The 20,919-nt window shown below is 56.2% G+C and overlaps 1 protein-coding gene across 7 annotated transcripts in view; it reads left to right on the forward strand.

The window, feature by feature from the left end:
• PPP1R12B (protein phosphatase 1 regulatory subunit 12B) overlaps positions 1–20,919 on the forward strand; it is a 204,967-nt gene that overhangs the window by 177,261 nt on the left and 6,787 nt on the right. For 5 of the 7 annotated variants that reach the window (XM_059943491.1, XM_059943504.1, XM_059943513.1 and 2 more), the window contains 6 exons: positions 5,690–5,706; positions 9,446–9,575; positions 10,440–10,544; positions 13,654–13,707; positions 14,348–14,398; positions 18,358–18,523. In XM_059943491.1, coding sequence (XP_059799474.1) covers positions 5,690–5,706; positions 9,446–9,575; positions 10,440–10,544; positions 13,654–13,707; positions 14,348–14,398; positions 18,358–18,492 — 492 coding nt within the window. In that variant the 3' untranslated portion in view covers positions 18,493–18,523. The remainder of the gene's footprint in view (positions 1–5,689; positions 5,707–9,445; positions 9,576–10,439; positions 10,545–13,653; positions 13,708–14,347; positions 14,399–18,357; positions 18,524–20,919) is intronic. The other 2 variants (XM_059943495.1, XM_059943500.1) reach the window with 2 other exon arrangements.

The raw sequence follows: 20,919 nt of genomic DNA on the forward strand, positions 1-20,919 counted from the left end.
TTTCTTGGCTGATGGCAGAGGAGTGTGGAAAGGAGCCCCTGTGTCACTGCGTGAAGGGGGGGAGGACACGGGGGCCCCCAGGAGCAGGGGCAGCCCCGGCGGCCACCGGCAGGGGTTGTCCCCCGAGCCTCCAGGTGAGAGCCCAGCCAGCAGACACCCGGTTCTGCCCGTGAGAGCCTGAGCAGGGCGCAGCCAAGCCGATGGTGGGCAGCAGCAAGAGAAAATGAATACAGTTGGAAGTCTGATGACATTAAGGGAATACTCATTTCTTAGGTACAGGGAAAAGCACCTAATGCAGGCCTCAGCATCACCGTCCCCTACTGTCACATCTCTGCGTACATCGTGAAAGTCTTTATTCCCCCCACCCCCACTCCTGCCCCCACGTGTACCTCCGAATTGCCCAGGATCCCGAGGTACATTACTGGAACGATACAGACTCAGAAAGCTCCTTCTCAGAGCTGGAGCCCACGAGGCTGCCCTTCCAAGTTTCCCGAGAGCCCCGATCGTTTGGGTTATGAGGGTGCCCTTCCCTGCAGGCAGAAGGCTAGGAAGCCCGAGTCTGTCTGAGACGAGCATAGGGAGGGATTCTCAAACTCAAAACGTCGTAGAATGATCGTCCCCCGAGCTCAGGTAGCGGCCAGGTCTGCGGCGGGTCCTCGCTGCAGGCACGCCCACGCTCCTCAGAGCTCGGGCACCCCGGGGCAGCGCCGGCGGCCCCTGCTCGGGCCTCTCCAGGGAGCGCGGAAGTGAAGTGGGAGGTTTACCAGGAGGCTTTCCCATCGCTGCGGGGTCGGGCCCAGTTTGGCCTTGGTGTGGACACGTGACGCGGTTCGTTCCTTTCCCTTGGGCCCAGCTTCCAGAGCTAAGATTTTATTTTAAACTTGGTCAGAAGAGTTTGGTTTTAATTATCTGCCTTCCTGAACTCCCGATAACTTCACGTTAAAAGCTTTCGTGGGGGGTTTCCTAGCCAGTCTCTGGTGTTCTGAGAACTCTCCACATTTCACAAATCAAAACCAGCCCTGTTCCCGTCCCTTCCCAGGATTTCCATCTGAATTCATGGTGCTCTTCGCTCTGTTCTTTTATTAGAAACAGGCCCCAACCAATGAGATTGTTATGGGAGAATTCAGGAGGTATGAAAGGAAGGAGCCTGCTTCTTGGTTTTGGAGCATTTTTTAAATTATGGTGCGTCTGGCTCGTCTTTCTTTTTACTTTCTGTTTTCTGTGTTCGCCTTGGTTTCTAAAGTCTCTGCTGCTGCAGGCCCCATTCACAATGTCTACGGCCCCCAGTTGGGCCATAAAAGCTGTGAAAGTAATTCCTTCTCTGAGCCGTTTGCCTCTAGCTCAGACACACCAGAGAGCCCGGCCTCAGCGGCCATCAGGCGTTTGTTTTCAGTGGCAGCAGAGCAGCAGTCTTCAAGCAGAAGTTCCTCCTGAGACGTCCTGGCTAGAGCACATGCCACGGGACGTTGGTCTTATCCTGTAGGCTGCGTAGGAGGCTCGGGCCTCTCCTGACATAACGGTGTCACCATGGGCAGATGAGCCGGCAGACCCGGCTCGAGAGTGGAGTGAGAGCCGCTGCTCCACGTCCACGGGGGGAGCTTGCAGGGAGAGAGGGGCCGTTCCCAGAACACAGGCGAGGGGAACCCCGCTCCTGGCCTCCGTAGGGCGCAGATTGGCTGGGGCCCCGGGCCCTGTGTTCCGGGGCTTCTCCTCAGTCGCTGCCGATGGGGCTGACTCTCAGGCTCCGCTCTGGAGGGTCTTCGATGTCCTTCCGCAGCCTCTGACGCTGTCCTTTACTGCCCCCCGCCCCAGCGAGACCACGTAGGCAAGCCCGCACTGCCCCGCCCCTGCTCTCCGGACCCACTCCGTGCTTGCCCTGGGGGGACGGGGTCAGCTCTTTAGACTGAGACACTGTGTCCGGGTGACGGTGAACTGTGCCCAGTCTGAGTGACGGGAGGAGGAAGAGGGAAAATGGAAGTTAAGTCTCCACCAGTGCAGCCTCTCTGCTCCTTTTACCCAAGAAACCCAAACTTCCTCTCCCTAAATCTAACCAGTGTTTGTTCGTCAAACACCAGATTATCTAGGATATCAAGAAACCAAGCAAAACAGTAGTTTCTGGAAGCATGATCTAAATACCAAAGCCATTTTATCAGAAGCTGGGGATTGAGTCCCAGGTCCCGTACACTTTTAACCCACTTGCCTTCTGGCCTCTAAGAACTGTCTTCTCAGGCTAATTTCTGTTACGATGAGAACACCATCTCCTCCAGAAATCCCAGGTGTCTTCCTTCTTTGAAATGATCTTGTTTGCTTTATGGCAACCGCGCTACCTCTATGGCCCCAAATCTTGTTTTCTGAGACTCTCACTCTTCTCTAAGGAGTTAGGTCACCTTCCTGGGACGTGGCTAAGGCGAGTCCTTGAAGGCAATGATAAAAAGCCCGAGGGTTCCAGAGGGCTCCAAGAGTTGGGGGGGGGGGGGAGAGCTAGAAGGATGGGGGGCGGGCTTGGAGGGAGCCCTGTTTGCTCTGACACCTGGATCAGGTGACAGTCTACTCGTCACCACACCTGATGAAAGTTCATCCCAAAGAACTTGATAACACACATCTTACATGCCTGAAAAGTACAACGAACAACAGACTGTGCTATTTGCTTTCAGTTACCCCTGGCAGGTAGAAATAGGAGTGCCGCTCTTGGGCAGCCCCCGTAGGACACACCGCCCTCCAGGCTGGCCTCCGGGGAGGGCGTGCCGGGACCCCGTGGGCTTCTTCTGATTGCTGCGTGGCAGTGCTAACCTATTTTCTGTGTCTTTAAGTTTTTGCCTGTATGTATCTTGCATCAGCTTCCTCAGTGGAGGCCACTCAGTGTCACCGCATGCGACGCTGCCCTGTGTCTGAGAACTTGGGCTGGTGCGATGACAGGGCGTCAGCGGCTCCGCAGTACTTCCAGGCCATCCCGAGTGGGAAGGGTTAGTTACCCGGCGCTCTGATAGGAGTCGGTCAGTGGAGATGAGTCGTATGCTTTGATACTACAAAATGGCTCAGAATGAGGCCTGGGAGAAGCCGAATTTCCCTGCCTTAATGAAAGGAAGAACTTTCTTCACTAGAGAGGCAACTGCCAGCGTCTGCACAGCAGACTGAAAGCTGGAGTTGTAGTAAAATCTCACCCCACAAATCACGTTCTTACAGGGAGGATGTTACAACGCCCTCAAGTGAGATCCCACAGTTTGGGCACCACCGAGTCGGTAAACAGACGCGTCTGTCGGTCACGTGGTCAGGCCCCCGTCTGCGCGCTGGGCACAGGTGTGCTTGGGATTCTGTGGGAGAAGACGACCAAGGCGTGGGGCAAGCTGGCGAGGTTGTAAAGGGGCCGTTCTCCGTGCCTGGGGGAGGGCGTGGGAGGCTCACAGAGGCTCTCCCATGGGGGCGATGGAGCGTGAGAAAGGCCATTCTGCCCAGAAGCCGCAAGAGAGTGGACGGTCGGCGCCTGTGAGCTCAGTCCCCCAGGCCCGCCCCTGCCCCGGTCTCCCAGGTCCTGAGTTAACTTGCTGCTCTAACCAGCAGCAGCCAGTGTGGTGCGTTTACAGCTGCATAGTGAGGGGGAGCTGGCAGGGCGTTGAGTCGTCACGGGTCTAGATGTCAGAACAGAGACCGGTGCCCAGGCCCAGCCGATGCTGAGGCCGGCAGGCCCCTTCCCAAAGCCTGAGCTGTTGGCTGGGTGTTTGGTGAGCAGTGCAGGCCCTGAGGGCGTCACTGGCAGTGAGCCGGTGGCCAGGCCGCAGGGAGGGGGGCGCAGGGAGACCTTGAACGTGTGTGTGTGTGTGTGTGCGCGTTTCCCAAGCATCATCTTCTCGTCCACTTCTGTCGGGAAGCGGCCCCCGGACTCGGCACTGTTCTCTGTCGCCCCTCCTCCCCGTCTGCCCCGCGCTGCTCAGACGGGCCCGTCGGCGCTGCTGTCACACAGCTTCTGGCACGCGGCTTCTCTGCTGCCCCTCCTCGGGGCCTCCCCTACGGGCCCTGCTCTCAGCGGGCCTTCAGTTCGGTAGGGCCCCTGGCGTTGCCTGGGACGGAGTTCGGCCTCAGTTACTCACGGGTCTGGGGCGTGTCCCATTGGGCAGTCCCCCTGGGCTGTGAATGCCCCCCGCGTCCCCCGGGCACCACCAAGGCCAGCTCTCAGCACAGAGCTGGCAGGTGGGCATGGCCACCGGGGAAACCTCAGTGCCACTGAGCACACTGGAAGCGTTTTTATATATTAAGTAATTCTTGAGACGTGGCTGAAGTTTAGTTTCTTTTTTGACAAAAGTCTTCACAGAAAAACAACCCTTAGTTAATGTTGGTAAAAGCAGTGATTGATAGTATGGGATATTATAAATGTGAGACAGGAGAATTCCTGAATCCCAGACTCACACGTTTTAGGGTGCCCGATTCCAGTGTAGGAGAACGTTACAGATACAGCGCACGGTCTCTTACCGATTCCTCCACCTCAGATGGGACACGTCTTCACCTTAAAAAGCCCATGGTTAAGTGGTGCTTAACCTGGGCTGCATGATGGGTCACCTGGGGGACTTTTTACAATTTGTGGAAGAAGGCCCAGCTCTAGGCCTGTGGAGAGAGAACCTCCCAGACTGAGGTTAGGCTGAGGACGTTTTGGAAAAGCCCACGAGAGAATTGATGAATGGAAGCCCCGGTTCAAGACAGAAGTCCACGGGGAAAAGCCACCTTGCAGTGAGGTTGCCTGGTCGGTCCCTCCAGCCAGCAGTGCTGGTGCTCTGCCCCCCGGACGGCTTCAGGGCGCGGTATGTGGGGCCGTCACGTGGTGTGACCTTCAGCAGAGCAGTGTCCCCAGGCGACGCCCAGACGAGCAGGGGTTGCTGCTCCTGCTAAGGTAATCGGGCCTGGTTTCTCGTCTTCCTCCTTTTGTCTGCCCTTGAGGATTTCGTTATTCTTTAACACCTCAAAGGAGGAAAAAAAAATACATTTAAATCAATTGAGGGTTTTTTTGGCCTCAGTTCTTTTTATAAAAAAGTGGAGATAGAGGGTAAAGGTCATCTGTGATTAAAAATAAATGTAAAACAGGCATAATCATTGTTGTTTGCAGCAACCGTAGGTAACCATAGGTAACCGAGCTCAGAGGTCAAATCTGTAAACTCCTTTCTTCTGAGATCTCAGTACTTTGTTACTCTTTTCGTTTTTTTACCACCATCCTAGGGACGGGGGTGGGCCTTCCCCCCCCCCCCCCGCCACTCTCCTCTCCCTTCACTAGGGACCTGGGAGGAAGTGGGGACCGTCCTGACCGTCACAGCCATGGATACCGTGTTCACACGGGCAGGGCCGAGGGTGTGAGTGGAGGGAGATGGGTAGAATGGACGCTGAGACCCAGAGAGGCAGCCTGTCACACAGGCCCAGGCAGTCCTGGGACACAGGACGGCTTGGTAGGTGGCAGGGCGGGTGATCACTTCACACGTTGCTGGACTCCAGTTTAATGAGATGTGCTCCCAAAGCCTCAAGTCTCGCAAGTTGTGGGCACAGGCGTGGGCGCTTAGCTGAGGAGCCTTTTCTTACACTGTGAGGCTGCACCCCTGTCTTCAGCCGTGAAGCTGAGACGTCTGATTTGAAGAGAACATTTGTAAACGGAAATAATAAATGTCAGTCCCTTTCTAATGCTGATTTTTTTGTTTGTCTCTTCTTTCTCCAGCATGAACGACTTTCTAGGTAAGACCTTGCCTGCCTCACACTCGTGAGTAGACGCATGTGTGGTTGCACACGGCTTTGCCTAGTCTAACAGCCTCTCTCCATCCTCCCGTCTCGTTTCCACTGCCCCACAGTCACAGTGGCTCCCTTCGGCCCCCGCACAGGCCCCTCTGTCCAGTCACGCTGCATCCCACCTCCATGTTGGTTCCCGAAGCACCGTGCCCGCTCCCCCCAGCCAGGGCTAGGGAGACATTAGTGTCCTCACCTTCGAGTAGCGTACAGATGACTGGACAGACAGTCTCAGGACCAGGATGGAAGTACAGAAGGGCACTCAGGGCAGAGGAGAGGCCAACCTGACCGGCTGGTTCAGGGAACCTGACACTGTTCCCTGTACCCACATGGGGCCCAGGAATAGTTTATCCAGTGAACCAAAGACCTGTTTTGCAATTGCTGAAAAGTTAAGCATATCAGAGTTTGGGGAATGATCCTCTGTAATTTTTCACCTAGTACCTAAGGGTACAAAATTGTTCTTCCTGAAGAATAAAATAAAATAATAGAGACTGGGACTTCTGGGGTGGCGCAGTGGTTAAGAATCCTCCTGCCAACGCAGGGGACACGGGTTCGAGCCCTGGTCCGGGAAGATCCCACATGCCGCGGAGCAACTAAGCCCGTGCACCACAACTACTGAGCCTGTGCTCTAGAGCCCGTGAGCCACAACTACTGAGCTCGTGTGCCACAACTACTGAGCCTGCCTTCTAGAGCCCGTGAGCCACAACTACTGAGCCTGCCTTCTAGAGCCCGTGAGCCACAGCTACTGAGCCCGTGCTCTAGAGCCCGTGTGCCACAACTACTGAGCCTGCACTCTAGAGCCCGTGAGCCACAACTACTGAGCCTGCGCGCCTAGAGCCCGTGAGCCACAGCTACTGAGCCTGCGCGCCTAGAGCCCGTGAGCCACAGCTACTGAGCCTGCCTTCTAGAGCCCGTGAGCCACAGCTACTGAGCCTGCACTCTAGAGCCCGTGAGCCACAACTACTGCAGCGAAGAGTAGCCTCTGCTCGCTGCAACTAGAGAAAAGCTTGGGTTCAGCAACAAAGACCCAAGGCAGCCAAAAAAATTAATTAAATTAATTAATTAAAATAATAGAGAATGTGGAGCCAGTGTTTGAATCTCTCATTTTCCACTGTTCCTCTGATGACGAAATTAAGAAGAGATTGGGAAGATGTAGTTACAGGATACCATAGGGCAAATGAGTTTCATAATTTGTTTAATAATTGAGTTGGTTCTACCTTATTAATGTATTTTAAAATTTACAAACTTGCGTGTATTCTTCCTTTGCTTGCCCTCTCACCAAGCACCAGCTTAGAATAAATATAATTTCCAACTAACCCAGCAGAAAATTCGTTTTGCAAAATTGGTGGAGAGTGGCATTTTGCTATAGTTAATTTCTTGTAAACTCTGTTACATTATAATGGCCATTTGTGAAAATAAATTTCCCTGCAGACTTCAAAATATGCTATAAAACTGTAGCAATTAAAACAGTGAGATTCTAGAACACAGTCGACAGCCCCCAAAAGTCATGTATGACTTTCCAACGCAGTGGGGAATCATTCTAATAGCATAAAATTTAAAATCTCTGCTATTAAAAGAGACAAAAAGTAAAGTGGGGAAAAACATTTTTTGCAACCTATGTTAGATAGTTTTAAAAGCCCCAGTATATGTAGGATGCTCCTGCAATATAATGAGGCAAAGATTAACAAAGGCTATGAATAGGCCCTTCAAAAACTAAGGTAAATAATCAAAGATATTGAACCTCCATAATGATTTTAAAGCATTAAAATTAACAACAATAAGATATTTCTCCTATTGGATTGAAAAGCTTTAAACCTCTCTAGAGGGCAGTATGGTAACATATATATCTGCATTTAAAATATTATTTATCTCTTGACCATACAGTTCCACTGCTAAGATTTTATCCTAAGAAAATAACAAATACACTAAGATTTACAGGCAAGTCTCATTGTAGCATTATTTATGGTAGCTAAAAAATTTAAAACAATATGTGTCTATCAATAGAGGATTAAACTCTCATACAGCCATACAGTGGAAGGCTACGCAGTCTTTTTTTTTTTTTTAATGAGGCAGTTGTGTTTTTCCTTACATGGTGAGATGCCTGCAGTCGTGAGTGCGTAGGTGTAGGGGAGAGGAGGGGGAGTCGGACCACAGAAGGTATTCTCTGGTTTTATTTACAGAAATATTTATTTTGACATCCATGTTTAACATCCTGCAAGGATATGAACTGAACTGTTGGTAGAGATTGTTCCTTGGGCAGGACCGTGGGGTGACTTTCACTTTCTATTTTAGACACTTTAGTTCCAATACTTAAACTGTTCAACACGCATGTATTGCTTTTGCAATCAGGAAAGTCAATTAAGAGATTTCTATTTACAAAAGATTGTTTGTTTGTTTTGTTTTGTTTTTATTTTATTTATTTATTTATTTATTTATTTATTTTTGGCTGTGTTGGGTCTTCGTTTCTGTGCGAGGGCTTTCTCTAGTTGCGGCAAGCGGGGGCCACTCTTCATCGCGGTGCGCGGGCCTCTCACCATCGCGGCCTCTCTTGTTGCGGAGCACAGGCTCCAGACGCGCAGGCTCAGTAGTTGTGGCTCATGGGCCTAGCTGCTCCACGGCATGTGGGATCTTCCCAGACCAGGGCTCGAACCCATGTCCCCTGCATTGGCAGGCAGATTCTCAACCACTGCGCCACCAGGGAAGCCCTACAAAAGATTTTTTAACTATAAGAAGGAGAAGAATGTAGTAGAAAATGTTGTAGGACTGAGCATCTCTGTGAGGAAAAGGCAGCACTTGGTGTCATCAGCAGCTTTGCCCCCCACCCCTGCTCTGCCTCTTCTGGTACCTAGTCCACCCACCCCCACCCCCACCCCCACCCCCGCGTGGCTCCCGCCGGACAGGAACGCGGGCGGAAGCTCCACAGCCGGGACTCTTCACACTGCCCCGGTTCAGGGGTAGAGCCCTGGAGGACTGGTCTGCACGTGGCCCTTCCGTGGGCCGCCTTTTAGCTTGGAAAGAGCAAAGTCCCAGGAAAATAGGAACCAGTGTGAAGGATCAGGGTGAGAGTCGTCCGTCCACTTAAGCAGGAGGTCAGCTGAGAGGCCCTTCCACTCATGGACCAGTCAGTACTGGAACGAAGCCACCGTCCGCCCCAAAAGTGCAGTTGCTACGAGACATGAAGTCCTGTCACAGGTGTGGCGTCCAGAGGAGAGGGTGGAACGCGAGCTGTCCCGGCACCGGGAGGCGCCTCCCGACACCTCTGGGGGTCCAGCCGGCCTGCTGAGCCCCGGTTGCCATCCTCACCCACCCCTGCTTGCAGCTCCAGGCCCATGTGTTTCTGGCTCGTTGGCACTTCATTGGAATCATTTTCTAAGAGCCACTGAGATCCCAGAAACTTCTGCATTTAAAAGCACGCTCTTGAGGGAAGCTGTTCGGCCCTAAGCTAATTTGAGAAGCTCTGCGATTGCCATCGGCACACAGCCACACCACCGACCTCCCGAGTCAGCTCCGTCCTGGGTGGGTGCTGGCCTCCTTCCCCGAGCAGTGCCCTCGGCAGGCGGGGAGGCCGGGGCCTGTTCTGGCCAGAGCCCTCAAGCGCATCTTAGGAGAGGTGCCCACTGCCCTTAAGCATCACCTCCCGCCACCTTTTCGTTCTCGGAAGCCACTTGTACCTTTCCTGTGTCTCCCACAGGTTGGAACTGGGAGGCAGTGACGCCAGCAGCGAGCGGGCCTCGGCCAGAGCCCGCCGGGAGGCCCGCGAGGCCCGCCTGGCCACCCTGAGCAGCCGCGCGGGGGAGGACAGCAGCAGGGACTACAGAAAGGTGGGGGCTCCCGGGTCCCCCCCACTCGACCCTCCCGCCTCTTCCTTGCTGAGAGGCGGGAGGGAAGGTGCTCCAGCGACAGATGCTAACGGCCAGCACGTTTACCCCTCTCAACCAGCTAAATGAAGACCCCTTCACGTATTGCTTTCAGTGCAGTAAAAATGCACCTAAATCAGATATTTAGAGGTGTAGGGAAAATGTACGGGTTAAGAATTGCAGAAAGGGAAATAAGAGTAATGCTGGTTGCCTGGGCCCAGAGAATCACTTGATGGACTCTGATATTTTTAACAAACACGTGCTTTTAATGAGGTCCTGTGAACATCAACCAGATACTTCTTGGCAATGGTAAATAATAACAGTCTGGTTTTGGGGGATTTCCGTCATTTTACGGTTCGTTTCCTTTGGTTCTTGGGGGAGAGAACCCAGCTCCAGGGGCCGGCTCAAAAACCTTCCCTTTCAAGTGCTTGAGATGCCAGGAAAAAACTTTTTTTGTTAAGAAAATGTTTGTTTGGTTGAACAGAACTTGGCTAAAACGGATACACAGGAGGGCGGCTCCAAAAGGAAGCCTCTTTTGTGTGGGAACCACGTCTTTAAGCCACGTGACTGCCCTCCCTGCTGGAGGTAGTGGACAGACTTCCCCGCCCCACCCCTACCTCCTGGGGGTTAACACCCCCACCCCTACCTCCTGGGGGTCGACACTGTTGACAGTGGAGCATCATTCTTTGTGTTCAGCACCGAGGACCTCACGGTTCCAGCAGCAGGAGAGCCAGAGCCCTTGGCTGAATATCCTGTGTCCCTGGGCCCTTCTGTCTTCCTGCTCCGCCCACAGGGTGGGGACCTGACTCCCTCTTCTCCCTCCCCCAGCTCTACGAGAGCGCCCTGACCGAAAACCAGAAACTGAAGACAAAACTTCGGGAGGCCCAGCTCGAGCTGGCAGACGTGAAATCCAAGCTTGAGAAGATGGCCCAGGTGAGGAGGGGGAGGGGGGAGGGGGGCGAGGTAGTCCGGTCAGCCCTCCTCAGAGATTTCGTTTGGGTGGGGTTCAAACCACATTGAACTTAAAATTGGAAATTGATGGTCCAGTGGACCATTCCTGGCGCCCGAGTGCTGGTAATTACTCTTACGGGTTATCTGCTCATTTCTTAGCGGAGAGTGTGGGCCAGCGTCAGGGCTTGGTCTTGGGCAGTGTGTGCCTCCTGCCTTGTCGGTCGTGGTTTGGTCACAGCAAACCCAGGATGAAGGTGTCGTTGGGACGTTGGGTTCTGTCCTGCAGCACCTGTGACAGAACAAGGAGCCAGATAAAGCTCTTCCTCTCGCTGCCAGGCCTGGTTTAATTAGTGACACATAGCGGGTGGTGCACGCATCACCAGGGAGATAGACCCTCACTGAAGGCTGGCGCGAGCCCTGTCTTGGGTTATTGCTGGGTCAGCAGGAAGCCGCCTGGAGGCCTGGGGATGAGAATTTGGACTGTTACTGGGAAGCTCAGATGAAGACCAGAGCTGGCTGTCGATTCTGCCCCAGGGTGGGATCCAAAAGCAGAGACGAAAACGCTGGGATCGACGACAGTGAGCATGTGGGGCTCGGGGCAGTGCCCTCCCAACACCCCCGGGCAGGCAGGGGTGCTGGCGCTCGAGGGGCCGCGCTTTCCTGAAGGGCTCGGCCAGCACAGAGCGGGCCTGTCCTGGGAGCTGCCCGTCATTGTCATCGTGGAAGGGCCCCGCGTGGTTGCGGCGGCCGGGGCCAACTTCGTCCTGAACCGGCACGGGCTGACTGTGCTGGTCTCGGCGGGGGGCATCCTGCAAGCAGCCACGGCCCCGCCCACCCCCGCTCCCTCCTCTGCAGAAGCCCCAACAGTGCATCCTTTGAGCTTTGGGGTCTCGGCTTTGGAGTCGTGAGCCAGGGACACTGATTGCACAGAGGGCGTTGAAAATAAACTCAGCCTTTTAGTCGCTGGGGAAGAGCATTGACTTTCTAGCCAACTGCTCTGCTGGGTGTGTTGGAATATACTGAGTTTTGCCAAATACAAGTTACTGAAATTCAGAAGAAACGGTGGTGCTACAAACCAAGCCTCTGCTCTTTACCAATATTGGACTGTTGGCAGGACAGTGGAGGGGAGGCCTGTCGACCCCACACATCCGTGTGCAAACAGGTACCACGTGCACACACGGCGTGTTCCCATGAGAGGTCCACCCTAACTCTGAGGGGTTAGGGTTAAAACAGAGCAAAACAAAATTAGTTCTTTGTCGAAGTGAACTAGTTAAGTTCTCTTTGTGTAGGTGAACCAAGTAGTGAAATCGGCACAGCTTCTACGCTGCTCAGGCTTAGGGAAGAGAGGCTTGTGGTGCAGACAGGCCGCGGCTGTGACCTTCAGAGCAGACGGTGAGAGCCCAGGACAGGAGCCAGAAATCCCAATTTACTGCCAGTTCTGGCTAGTCCTTAATTTTTTGAAAAAGAAACCTCCTCGGTAAGACCAGCGTAATTTCTGTACTTATTAAATGTTTCCATGCCTGGTACTAGGCATAAAAGTAGTCACTCTGTCATCATTAACTGTCTATTGACTGTAAGAAATTCTGCCCAAAAGGGACTCAGGGGTCATTTCCCTGCCCTGTTTAAGAGTCGTTCCCTAAAGCTGTTTTCTACTTTGTAGCTGTGGCGGCTAAATGTTTTTAGCCCCTCTGCAAAAATTATCTTAAAAGTAGACGATGATCCAGAATAAAGTTCTAATCTTATCTGGAAGCCCAGTGTGTAAAACAGTAAAAGTTCTGAGTTCTGTTCAAAGCAGGGCAGGTCCCATGAATGGACCCCTGAGAGGCTCTGGCAGCCCGTGCTCCTTGAAAATCACAGCCTCGGTCCCCAAAGCAGAAGGAGCAGAGTGGGAAGGGGTCGCTCAGAAGAGCGCCTGGCGCTCAGGCTTTTACAGGAGAAAAGGCACTTTCATTTCCTCTGGGCCTGAGATTCCAGAAAGAGGGGAGGGAGGGGCGGTGAGGTGGGAGAAGATGGTAGGCCTTGAAGTGTGTGTGTGTGTGTTTATATGTGTGTATTGTGTGGTCTGTGTGTATGTGGTGTATGTGTATATGTATTGTGAGGGGTGTGTATGGATGTGGGTGTGGGTGTATATATATGTAGTGTGTGTGTGGTGTGTGTGTATGTGGTGAATGTATATGTGTATAAATATGTATTGTGTGTGTGTGGTGTGTATATATATAGTATGTATATGTGGTGTGTGTATTTGTGTTTGTATGTGTTGTGTGTGGATGTATTGTGTGTGTTGTGTGTGGTGTGTATATGTATTGTGTGTCTGTGTATATGTTGTGTGTGAAGGGTGTGTGTGTGGTGTGTATATGTATTGTGTGTGTATGTGTTGTGTATATATATGTTTTTGTGTGTGGTGTGTATATGTATTGTGTGTGTGTGTATATATTATGTGTGTATGTGTGGTGTGTATGTGTGTGTGTTGTGTATATGTATTGTGTGTGTATGTGTTGTGTGTATATATATTATGTGTGTATGTGTGGTGTGTGTGTGTGGTGTGTATATGTGTGTGTGGTGTGTATATGTATTTGTGTGTGTGGTGTGTATATATATTATGTGTGTGTGTGGTGTGTATATGTATTGTGTGTGTATGTGTTGTGTATATATATGTTTTGTGTGTGTGTGGTGTATATGTATTGTGTCTGTGTGTGTGTATATGTTGTGTGTGAAGGGGGTGTGTGTGGTGTGTGTGTATGTGTTGTGTGTATATATATTATGTGTGTATGTGTGGTGTGTATATGTGTGTGTGTGGTGTGTATATGTATTTGTGTGTGTGTGGTGTGTATATATGTTGTGTGTGTATGTGGGGGGGGTGTGTGTGTGGTAACGCCTTTGCACTTGTGACCATGTTACACTTCTGGGAGCACTGCTGCCGCCTCCACGCCCGGCGGGGATTCTGTGAACTCGGAAGTGCGGCGACTTCGTCTCTGTGACATCAGGACCTGTGGGTTGGGCCATATGTCCCGGCGTCGGGTGGGGCTGGACTAGACGGGCCCTCTGGCCCTGAGACGCTCCAGTAACAATGTGTTCCTTCCGTTTGCACCAGCAGAAACAAGACAAGACGGCCGACCGGTCGTCGGTGCTGGAGATGGAGAAGCGGGTGCGTGTGCGTGGGGGGGGAGGACACCGTCAGAAGGAGGCGGGAGCCTGCACGTCCCATCCCAGGGGGCGCCTCGTTCTCTCTGTCTGACTGGATAGCAGTTTGGTCGCTGGTGCTTCTGCCTCCTCAGAGCTCAGGGCGGGAGGGTCCTCAGGGGGTCGTCCGCGTCGCCCTGGGAAAGCGGAACCGCACAGGCTCGCCTGCCACGGCGTGTAGCCCAGGCCTCTGGACCCTTCCCGTCCCTTTGGACAGAAGGGGAGCTTCAGCAGGACCCTCTGCCCCAGGTTGAGGTCTTAGGACTCCAACCCTAAGAGCAGACAGTCTGCTGGCTCTGACCGAGGTGGGATGGCTCTGGGTCAGCTGCTGACCCCTCCTGACCACACTCAGAGTATCTTTCTGGGGGCTGACATTCTCGGGTTGGGAAAACTTAGATTTATTGATGAACCCTAGCTTTGACTCGACCCTGGGCGTATAATGGGTTCCCATCTCCCCTGATGGTGTTTAATTTGGAAAGCGGCTGAGTTTTAAGTTTTATTCCCATGGCTCTGGGGTCCGGATAAGTTGGGGGTGGGGTGGGGGGCAGGGTTTTGACTGCTTTCCAAATCTGTCCGACGTTCAGCAGTTTCGTTGTGTTGAACAGGAGAGGCGAGCCTTGGAGCGGAAGATGTCGGAGATGGAGGAGGAGATGAAGGTATGGAGAAGCGCGCCTGCTGTGCGCCTGCACCCAGGCCTGCGGGGCGGGTCACGGGCAGCTCGTGAGGGATGCGGGCATGGAGGGGACGAGGTGAGCCTGTGCGCGGCCCCTAGCCTGGCTCTCGGCTCACCCGGCGCCCCTGGGGCCCCTCACAGCCTCTCTGGGGACAGACATGGCCTTCGGTGTAAGGGGATGTCGTCCAGCAGGCTGGAGGCAGACCTGAGCGGAACTTGTAAGGTTTCCTCAGCAGCAGCTTCACCCCGAGGGAGGGATGGGTGAAAGGCTGACGCCGGGTTCCCAGCTCCTGGCCCCGGGGGAGAGCCTGGGAAGTGGGAGCCGGGAAGGCACGCAGGTGGAGCCACTCCTCCGTGGAGGGCAGGCTGATTCTCCTGTTGGTCTCCTGCCCCGCCCTTGCCCCTGGAATATTCAGCCACATCTCCCTCCCCGGGACCTGTGGCCACCACGCCCTCCATCAGCCCTCAGTGGACGGTCACCATCCGGGCAGCGAGTCCTGGGAGCCGCACTCGCGCTGCCCAGGGGAGGGGGAGAGGGAAGGAGCTGTGGGAGTGCATGGGACCCGGGCCTTGGGGCTGCAGCGCGTGGGGCCGCGCCACGGTGGCCGGGTGCCGCTTGGCTGCTTTCCTCTCTTGGCGGATCTTCACCCGTGAAACACGTGCCTCTGGCTCCCGGGAGTGTGAGCAGAGCCCTCAGGCCAGGAGCCCTCCGGGAGAGACGTTTATTGCTCCCATGGCCTGAGAAGGTTGGTTCTTTACTGAAAAAAGTTGCTCCGGGCTCAGCAAGGTCAAATGCCCGGCATCCTGTTGGTCTGCGTGGCTGCTGCACGAGGGAGGGGCAAGCCCTGTGCGCGCTCCACGCGCTCCATCCCGGACGCGCCGGGACGCCCGCACGCAGTGCCACGCGGTGCCGCCTGCGTCTCGAGAACAGCCAGGAGCAAAAATAGCTGCTGGTTTCTCCAGACCCACCTCACCTGCCGCTCAGAGCACGTTCGCAGGCTGAACAGGTCTGTGGCAGGTCCACGGCTCACGGTTGTGCAGGGGCTCCTCCATTTTTGAAGCCCTTGCGTTATACTATCTGTTGGCAGCTAACAGGATGCTCATTAAGAAATGGCCCAGACGCTGATCAGGAGCGTAGTTAAGGCCCGAGCTGTTACCTTGTAGGGTCCTTGAGGGCCCAGGCCGCCTCGTATCCAGCCGGGAGGCGCTTTCTTTCCCACCCATTCAGCCCCACACGAGGGCCGGATCACAAGCCGAAGGGGAGCAGCTGGGTTCCCCCCAACCCCTGATTTCCGCTCTGAGTACAGACGCGCCAGGCACCCTTGGGGCCGTGGGCTGGGGCAGGTGCGTCTTTCTCTCTGTCTCATCAGCCTCTCGGGCTGAGATTTCATGAACGAGGTCATGAGTCCTTTTGTTTCCTCGATGGAGATCAGGTACACGGAAGCTCGTGCCCGGCTCAGCCCTGGGTCGTGTGCCGGCCCACCTCAAATTCAGGCGGAGCCTGGCCATGACCATCTAGGCCCCAGACCAGTAGGTATACTGATTGAAAGCCAATCTTCTTTCAGTTAAAAGATTTCTTCATGAGTCAGCTGCCCTTGTTCTGCAGTGCCAGTCGCAGGCCCCTGGGGGAGAAGCTCCTGCCGGCTCAGCCCTGAGCACGTTCGCTCAGCTCGCAGCCCGGCCAAGTGAGCAGACAGCCCCGCTCCCCCCGGGGACTGGGGGGGACGTGCCAGCCGCCCGCCAGCCGACCTTAGGGTGTTTGCGCCTGGACCCTCTTTGGGGACAGAGACTCCAGACGTACAGACGCAAGCATCGTCAAATTGGTGTGCTGGCCTGCAGGGGTTCAGGGGATGCTTGGTCAGCTTTCAGGCTCTTCTCGCAGACGGCAGTCTGTGGGGACACGCGCGTATGCTCGGTCACACCCGGGGCCCAGTTGAGCTGAGGGCGAGTGGACCCTGTTCAGTTTGTACAGATGCTCAGATCCTCCGGGCGTGGTCCGCAGGGAGCAGGGGGTGACCTCCAGTGAACCCTGAGGAGTCCGGGGGAGCTCAGGGACAGAAAGGGACTCAGGCCTGTTCCCCGGCTCTGGGAACCGTGAGATGGGCTCGCCCGCGGGGTGTGGGGCTGCGTGGTGGCGACGCAGGCTGCGCCTTTGTGGCCTTTACTTGGGAAGGTAGGCGTTTATGGACCCTCCCCAGGAGACGCGCACGCGGGCTGGGCTGGAGCGGGGTTGCGTGCCAGCCTCTCCGGGCGTGCAGGTCAGCATGCCTGCGTCAGGCCGCAGAGCTTTCCCATGGCGGCCTCCTCCCACGCCTCCTCCCCTTCCCCCAGGCCCTCGCACGGGAGGAGCCTGGCAGCCAATCCCCCATGAGATTGCTCTTGGATTCTTCGTTTTCCTTGCCCTGGCAGCCTCCCCGGCCGGCCACCCTGCTCTGTGCCCTCCCACCGCCTCCCCACCACGCCTTGTTCTCAGCCTCGCGCCTACGGCAGCTTCCTGCCTTTATGGCCACGTTCTTCCCCCTCAACCTGCCTGTGCTCACAGGTTCACAGGAATCGTCCTCATAGTTTATCGTTATCCCCCAGGAGGCAAGGACCGCTTCATGTAAGGACCATGGCTGCATTCAAAGCTTTGGTCCAGCATCAACCCCAAAAAAGGGTGAGAGCCAGGGACTCTCCGTTGGTTCTTAAATTGGGTCCCGCAGGCTGCACCGGGACCCCCTCTGTCCTCTCCCGGCCGCTCCAGGCTGCTCAGAACTGTGTGGCTGACCTCCTTTTCCCAAGGTGGCGATTCTCCCTCTGTGGGGAGAGAGAGGCAGCCGTTTGTCTCTGCTTGTTTTTCCTTTTCACTGTTTTCGTCTTCATGCTGCCTTGCATTTTCTTGCTGCTTTCACTCCCAAACAGCTATACCTCCTCCCGTCTTTCATTTCTGTCCTTCTGTCCACGTGGGCAGGAGAGACTTCCTCTGGTGCCCGGCGACCTGTCTGTAGTCACCGCAGCCCACAGGATTGTCATCTCCGTCTGTGAAGCCCCGTTCGCATGACAAAACCGCGTTCTCTCTCCCAGAGCTGGTGGCCTCAGGGCCAGGGTCAGGGAACTCTTAGGAAGGACTAGTGACAGGAAGCAGGCCTGGATAGGACTCCGTTTATTGCCGGCTTTAGATCCTTCGTGGGACACAGGGATCGGGAAGAATGGCTTTGGGCGGGTTGTTCTGTTCCGTGTGCAACACGGACACATGCTAACAGCTGGACTGGCAAGGGTATCGGTCACCGGTCCATTTTCGTTGGACACGACGCCCTCCACCTTTGTGCAGAGCTGTGATTCCACGGCGGAGGCTGTCTGTGGCAGCTTTAAGTAGCTCCCAGCCTCTTTGTGACCCGGGCAGAGACAGTATAGTCTGCCATGGGTTCCCTGGTGCATACCCTCCCGGAGCAGGTGGGGGCAGGCGGGCAGTTCTTGATCCTGGAACAGGCGTCCGGGCAGCAGAGGAGGCCTGGTGATGATGCTTCCAGGAAAGGCAGAGGGCCTTCTGTAGGTGCACCTCCCACAGAAAACACGTCAACAGCAGGCCCTCTCTTCTTTGCCTCGTTCCATTTTTTAAAATGAAAAATAAATGAGGTAATAGAAAGACGCAGAAAGAAAACAAGTGGGAGTAGGGGGCCAAGTGTGGGGGGAGGAGGAGAGGAGGGGAGAGCAGGGCAGCAGCTGGACTTGGGAGAAGCTCCGGGCGCCCCGGGCCGGCCCCGCCTCCGCACAGCCAGACCTCGGCCCCGCCCCCCACCCCCCGCCCCCCCCACCCCCACCATTCCTCTGGCCTCTCTCCTTTCTTGCATGCGAACTAAAAACAGAAACAAAACGTCAACGTGATTTCTTTGTCCCACTTTTCTCTCCTCTGGTCCGTCTTGTCTCTGTCTGCCTGTCTGTCCCTCGTGTCTCACTCTGCAGAACCTCCACCAGCTAAAACAGATTCAGACCTTGAAGCAGATGAACGAGCAGCTGCAGGCTGAGAACAGGGCCCTGACCCGGGTTGTGGCCAGACTCTCGGAGGCCATCGAGGGCTCGGACCCCCAGGGGCTCTAGTCCTGCCCCTTCCTCCCCTCCTCCACTCCAGGCACGTTCCCTCTTGTTGTTGGTCCCTCTTGTTGTTGGTCCCGGGCTCTGCGCTCGCCCACCAGAGCCTGCACGCAGGTTCCTGTGAAGGGTGGTGGTCTGCAGACGCGGCATGGGCCGTGACGACCCAGGGCCGGGGCCTGGCCTGGGCTGCCGTCGGTTTGGTGAGACTCTTCCCCTTGAGACGGAGCGCGGGTCACTCAGCCAGACGGGTCCACGCCTACCTGTGTGTGGACACGCACACGTTTCTGGGGGGAGGTCAGGGTCTCGGTCAACAGCAATCCACGTGCAACCTGGTCCCTGGAGCAGTCGGGCTGCGCCTGGGGTGACGGTGACCAAGGGCAGGGGTCACACGTTCCAGACACCTGGGGGCTTGAGCACATTTGTGCCAGGCACCCCTCAGAGGCAAAGTCTTGGGTGTCTGTTCAGAGCTCCCCTGCTGGTTCTGTTGCGCAGCTGGGCTGAGAACCACGGCCCCAGGGCCTGACCAGAACCAGCAGCGCTGGGGGGGGCACTGACCCAGCCCCGCTCCGCCCACCCCCTGCTGGGTCTTTGCATCCTCCCTTCTTGGTGGGTGTTACCCTCCTCCCTGTCACGGATCTGGGCCTGGGGATGTGCCCTCCCACGGCCAAACCCCCAGCCCCACTGCCAGCGGGGGGCTTGCAGAGGAGGCGGCAGGTGAGCGGGGGCTCGTCTTCACCTGAGAACCAGGAAATGCCCCTTCTGAACTTGGCGCCTCTCCCTGGTTGCGGGTCTGAAGACAGGCTCGCAGATGGCTCACTTTCCCGCCGTGGCAGCGTGCGGGGTCCTCGCTGCTGAGCGGTTTCACTCTCTGAAATGAGATTTTAATTCCCAGCCACAATCGAATGAGTCCTGACCCAGGCCTGTTCTTTCTGCCTGTTTGCTGTGTCCTCGGGGTCAGTAGCTGGCAGCTAGCACCCACTAGATCTGAAGCACCCGAATTACTGTCGGGCGGAGCTGATACCCTGCTGGAGACGCTGGGACGCAGAAGCTTGAGAGGGGGTGGCCCGCGGCCCCGAGCAGCCTGCCAGCCCTCCTCGTGAAAGCGCATCAGGGCCAAGCGCCAGGCAGGAGATGAGCCAGCTTTGACCTGGGGCGAACGGGGGCCCCCAGAAGATGGCCCCGCCTTCTCGGTCTCCCTCCTGCTGCGGGCGAGCACGGGGTCGGGGGGCTGGTGACCCTGGAGACGGCTGTGGCCTGTGAGGGCCTGAGCCGAGCGCTGTACTCGCTCTTTCTCGTTTATTCCCCGTAACAGTCCCTTTCCTTACGGAAAAAGCCGAGTCACAGAAGAAGCGACTCGCCCGAGGTCACTCGGAGGGTACGGGGCGGGCAGACCGAGGACGTCAGGCTCCGGGCCAGCCGCGCACCCACCGCCGGGCGGCCCTGGCGTCGGGGGAGGGGGCAGCCCGCGGCCCCTCAGGGCCACGCAGAGAGGCCCGCCCGGGTCACGGGGAGACCGGCACGACGCGTGGGGATTCCGTGGGGATTCCGTGGGGTCAGGTTCCAGCCTCCACGAGCGCCGTCCTCCTGGAGCCGGGCCGTTGTGTGCGCATCGCCGTGTCTGCGGGCCCTCGAGAGGCGGGCGTCGCTCAGAGACCACGCGGCTTCAGACCCGGGCCTTCGCCACCCAGCCCTTTCCAGAAGGAGCCTGCCGTCCCCGCCGACGGGCGCTCGGCAGGGCCGGCCTGCCCCCGGTTTGGGGGTCTCGCGGGGCCGCTGCAGCGTCGGGACCCCCCGCCCGCACGCTCCTCACCCAGGGTTGGAAGAGGTGACGCTGGAGAAGAGGCGCTTTGTTTTATTTGTCTTTCACGTCAAACTGAGGCAGACCGGCACTGAGAAACGAGGAATCCGTGCAAGCTCCCCGTGCACGGCGCTTCCACGGGCCTCCTGCGTGGTCGTCCCGTGCCTCACGTGTGGCTCCAAGAAGCCCCTCCGCTTCCTCCTCTCCCTCCTGAGCCCGGCTTCCCCACGGTCCCTCCGCGCCCCTCTCTTCCTTCCTGACGCTCCCTGGAGCTGGCCGCAGGAGCTCGGGCAGCTGGGAAAGTGCCTTGGCCAAGTTTTTCCCAAAGAATTGAGTCTCAATGTGGAGAGAAGTCTCCAAGGCTCGAGGACGCGTTTGTACGTGTTTTTAAAGGGGAGTGGTTCAGATCCGACCTGACGAGCTGCCAGCGGTGACACACGGCCTGTCCCCACGTAGAGCTTCTTCCCACCCGGGGCTCCCGTCGTGGGAACACGGCCTGAGAGTCTCGCTGGCGCCCAGGCTGCCGGCCCCCGGGGTGCCCTGGGAGGGCACATGGCAGGGGAAGCGGAGGGAGGCCACGCCGGCGGGCTGCTGCGAGCCTCTTGGCTTGAGTGTCTGGGCAATTGAGGCCAAGG

This window comes from Balaenoptera ricei, chromosome 1 (assembly GCF_028023285.1).
Source record: "Balaenoptera ricei isolate mBalRic1 chromosome 1, mBalRic1.hap2, whole genome shotgun sequence".
In the NCBI taxonomy this organism is placed as follows: Eukaryota; Metazoa; Chordata; class Mammalia; order Artiodactyla; family Balaenopteridae; genus Balaenoptera; species Balaenoptera ricei.